Source organism: Arachis ipaensis, chromosome B3 (genome assembly GCF_059453495.1).
Source record: "Arachis ipaensis isolate K30076 ecotype BB chromosome B3, ASM5945349v1, whole genome shotgun sequence".
Taxonomy (NCBI): domain Eukaryota; kingdom Viridiplantae; phylum Streptophyta; class Magnoliopsida; order Fabales; family Fabaceae; genus Arachis; species Arachis ipaensis.
This window is the reverse complement of record NC_142438.1, coordinates 47,642,638-47,646,517: the sequence shown is the minus strand read 5'-3', so window position 1 is coordinate 47,646,517 and position 3,880 is coordinate 47,642,638. Positions and strand designations below refer to the sequence as shown.

Below are 3,880 nucleotides of genomic sequence, written 5' to 3'. Positions count from 1 at the left end.
AATTTAAATAAAGCTTTGCTTTTCTTTCTTTCTTATAATGTGTTTGTGATTTGGGTTTTGTTTGCATGAATTGGGATATTGACAGTTCTTATTATGGTACCACCACACTGAAAATTAAAACCACTTTTCTTACCTTTGTGATCCTTTATTATTCTTTATGTAAACGTCACAAAGAGAGAAAGGTCCCCTGAAAATATCTACAAAGCAAAACAGATAAGTCTTTGTAGTATGTAGATAAATCCATCCAGCTCAGTTTCAATGTAATAAAAATATAAAAGCATATACTATTCACTAGAAAACCATACTTTATTATATTCAGCAAAAATACAATACTTTTACTCCCAAGACCAAAACAATGGGAGACAATGACAAAAATAGACCAAAAAAGGTATTTGAAAGAAAAAAATATTACAATCAGCGGTTGGGTGCACAATAGCATATCATAGAAACGTACAAACTTCTACCAGTGGCTCCAATAGGACGTTAAAAAAAATACAATCAGAGCCCAGTTCATCTGATCTTCTTCCTATACAAATCTGTTATGCAAACACTAATGCATTTTCAGTACCATAATAACGAAATGTTATCTCAATCAACCATAGCAGTCTCTCCCATATGAAAGTAGCAAGCTAGAAACAGTGCAAACAGCCAAACATTCTTCTTTTTTATCAGGCTCTAATAACTGAACTAAAAATACCATAACTAGAGCCTAATTTAATTTCATTTATTTATCTTTTTACAAGTTTTAACCTCTAAAAGGCAATGAGCCATTGCCTTTCTCCTTCAAGGAATTGAGCTTCTCAAGCTTCCATTCTCCTCTTAGCCTAGCAATGAACGTTGAAGCCTTTACGTTAACGTCGGGGCTGGGACAGAAAACGGACCCACTCACCTCGCCGTTACGATCTGTAACGGGGTTAATAACGGAATCAGTTGTTTCAATCGTTTCTGATTCTTCGACTCCGTACCGTTCCGGCGAGCTACACCTTGAGCTGGATCTCGAGCTCTGGTTGCTACGTATTTTAACAAAATCGCCACGGACCAGGAACTTCATTGCCGGCATTTTGAACGGAGGAAGCGGGGGCGGAACCGGAATCAGCGGCGACTGGTTCCCGGCGTATACTGCCTCGTCGTTATAGGTGCTGGCTCTGTTCGGCAATGGCGGCCTCCCAGCGTTTCTGCGCCGAAGAGATTCTTCCGGTGGATCTGCCGCACTAGGCGGAGGTGGCGGAGGAGGGATCGGTTTCTTCCATTTTGACCATCTCCGTGAAGATGTCAACGGAGGAGGAGGTGGTGGCGGCGGTGGCGCAGATACTGAATGGATTTTCTTGCTCTTGCCGAGTCCTTTTCGGAATAAACTCTGGAAAACCGAAGATGGCGGCGGAGGCGGGGGTGGGGGTGGCGGAGGCGCAGGTGCAGGCGACAGTGGTGGTCTCATATAACTATTTGTTAACTCGTCAATAACGTTATCGTAATTGTGATTGAAATTTTGATTGTGTTCGTTCTTGGTTTTCTGCTTTGTCTTCCTCTTTCTCTGGTTGGAGAGTACCGAAGCCCAAACCGTTGCTATGTCTCTCTTCACGGTGCTCTTCCTTTGTTCGCTCTTACCGCGCTTGTGATCCGATCGCGTCTTCACCGGAGCCGGAGGTGGAGGAGGGGGCGGCGTCGAAGGAGATAGCGGCGGAGACCGTACACTCGTGAACTTGCGATCATTGTCGAGCTCGGTTATCTCAGTAACACTGTTTTCTTTCTCATATGTTCGTGTTCGTCTTGGCTTCCGACGAGTATCCGCCGGCGGAGGAGGAGGTGGTGGCGGCGGCGGGGGAGGAGGAGGCGTCGGGGGCGCCGATGATCTCGGGGGCGGTTCCGGAGATGGAGGAGATGAGCTAGTCTGGAAGGTATCAACTGGAATTTCTTTAATATGAAGTTCGTGAACTTCTCCATCGTCTGGTCCCGGCCACCGCGTGCGTCGGTCCACGGTGGCAAACTGATGCCTGGCGGGGGAGCGAAACTGCTTGTCGATTTCAAAGTCGTCATAGAATCGAAACCTGAACCGGTCATCGCTGGTTTCCCAGCTCCTTAGATCTGGATATGAGCTGCTGTTCCTTCTCAACCGGGTAACGCCGGTTGCCGGTGACTGAACCTGGATCGGAGGGGTCTCATAACCCTTCCTCTCCCCTGCAAACCCAAACCACTGCTGCGAAACATAACCACTTCCTTCTCTCTCTCCCTCTCCCTCTCCCTCTCCCTCTCTTTCTCTTTCTCCCGAAGAAGGCATTTTACGAAACGCAGCGTTTTGATCCGAAACGACGGGGTCGTATGGAGGTGGCGATTCGTCGTCATTTCGCCTGGCGAAAACGCCGCAGAGGATAGCAAACACAACGAGGAGGATGTTGAGTGAGTCCCAGCTCTTTTTGACGACGGAAGATGGCCGGAGAACGTTGGTGGTGGCGGAGAGGAGTGGCGGCACGACTAGGAAGAGCAGCGCTATGGCGATTATAGGCACAAGAATGATTAGAAGTGGAGGGCTCATGAAGGGCGGTGAGGAGTTCCACGGGCGACGGTGGTAGTGATTGTAAGGCATGGTGGTGGCGGCGACGGTGGAGGTGGTGATGCCACTGGCAGAGGTGAGAGAAGGTTTGCTGTGTGTGTTTTTGTGTGGTGGTGGTGGTTGTGGCTATGTTTTGTGTTTATTTGTTCTGATTTATTTTTGGTTGTTTGATAGGTACAGGGGCATAACGTGAAGTTTATGTGGCAATTTAAAAATTGTATGGCTGTGACAACCAGCTTTATACCACGGGACAGGTAATTAAGTGATATCATATGATTTATACTTAAAGAGTGACAATTATACATGCACTTTTTATTAAACTTTCCTAAACTCGAATCCTTGCATCTAGAATTTCTCTAAGTATTTATCTTTTCTATTTTTTGTAAATTTCTTTTATTTAACATCTAATTGAATATTGTTATATAAATAAAAATAACTCTTTGAGAAAATAGGTTTGAACTTTTTTTTGTCAGGGAAAATTGATTACTTTTATTCCTAGAGCCCAATTACAAAATTCACAAAAGTTAAATTCATACCAGTATTTGTGCTATAATTTTTAGTATTTTTTTAAATTATTTAGATATTAAGTTCAAGTAGTTTAGTAAAAGAGTAACAATTTTAAGTTTTGTATGAACTAAATCTAATTAAATTAATAATAAGACTTAAAATAATATTAGTCATAACTAATTTTTATTATGTTAAACCAACTTAATTGAACTTGGTTAATAAAAAGATTTAATTTAGATGTGTAGTAATTGTAATAACTGTATTTGATAAATAAAAATAAAAATAATTTTTAATAAGTGCAGATTACAAATATTTTGTCTAGTAAAATTGCTTTAACATTTAACATGACTTTATTATATAAGGCTAAATTAGGTCTTTTAACCTTAAAAAGTATAATTTTAAAAATTACTTCTAATTTTTCAAAATTTAAAATATAAATATATAATTTTTTATTTATCAAATACAAAAGCACAAGCATAATGTTAAAATTTTTACAAATACACAAAAGCACAATGAAAACCGAAAAAACTTTCTAGACAAGGAGGGTTTAAATTAAATTTCAAAACAACAATGTGGTAATTTGTTGTGTCAATAGTGAAAAAATTTCATTTAAACTTTAAAGTAGTAAGTTAATTTATAACATATTAGCAACTGGTGCTTGTCTAGTTGATTTTTCTAATGTTTTTAATTTGAATTATTTTTAAAGTCAAAAATAAAAAATAACATAAATTAGTTTAGTTCTGTTTTCTATTTCTTTCTTTTTTTTCTCTGTATAACAAGAAAAAATTGATCAATGTTTACGCTTCATGAAATATATTATGCACA

The 3,880-nt window shown here is 39.9% G+C and overlaps 1 protein-coding gene across 1 annotated transcript; it reads right to left on the bottom strand.

Moving 5' to 3' along the window:
* Positions 1-287: 287 nt before the first annotated feature.
* Positions 288-2,786, bottom strand: LOC107630501 (hydroxyproline-rich glycoprotein family protein). Its single transcript, XM_088510235.1, has one exon. The coding sequence runs from the start codon at positions 2,579-2,581 to the stop codon at positions 746-748; it is 1,836 nt and encodes a 611-aa protein (XP_088366361.1). The 5' UTR covers positions 2,582-2,786; the 3' UTR covers positions 288-745.
* Positions 2,787-3,880: the final 1,094 nt, after the last annotated feature.

Bases quoted from the DNA above. Each gene is read 5' to 3' on its own strand.
- LOC107630501 (XM_088510235.1), bottom strand. From the start codon at position 2,581: ATGCCTTACAATCACTACCACCGTCGCCCGTGGAACTCCTCACCGCCC.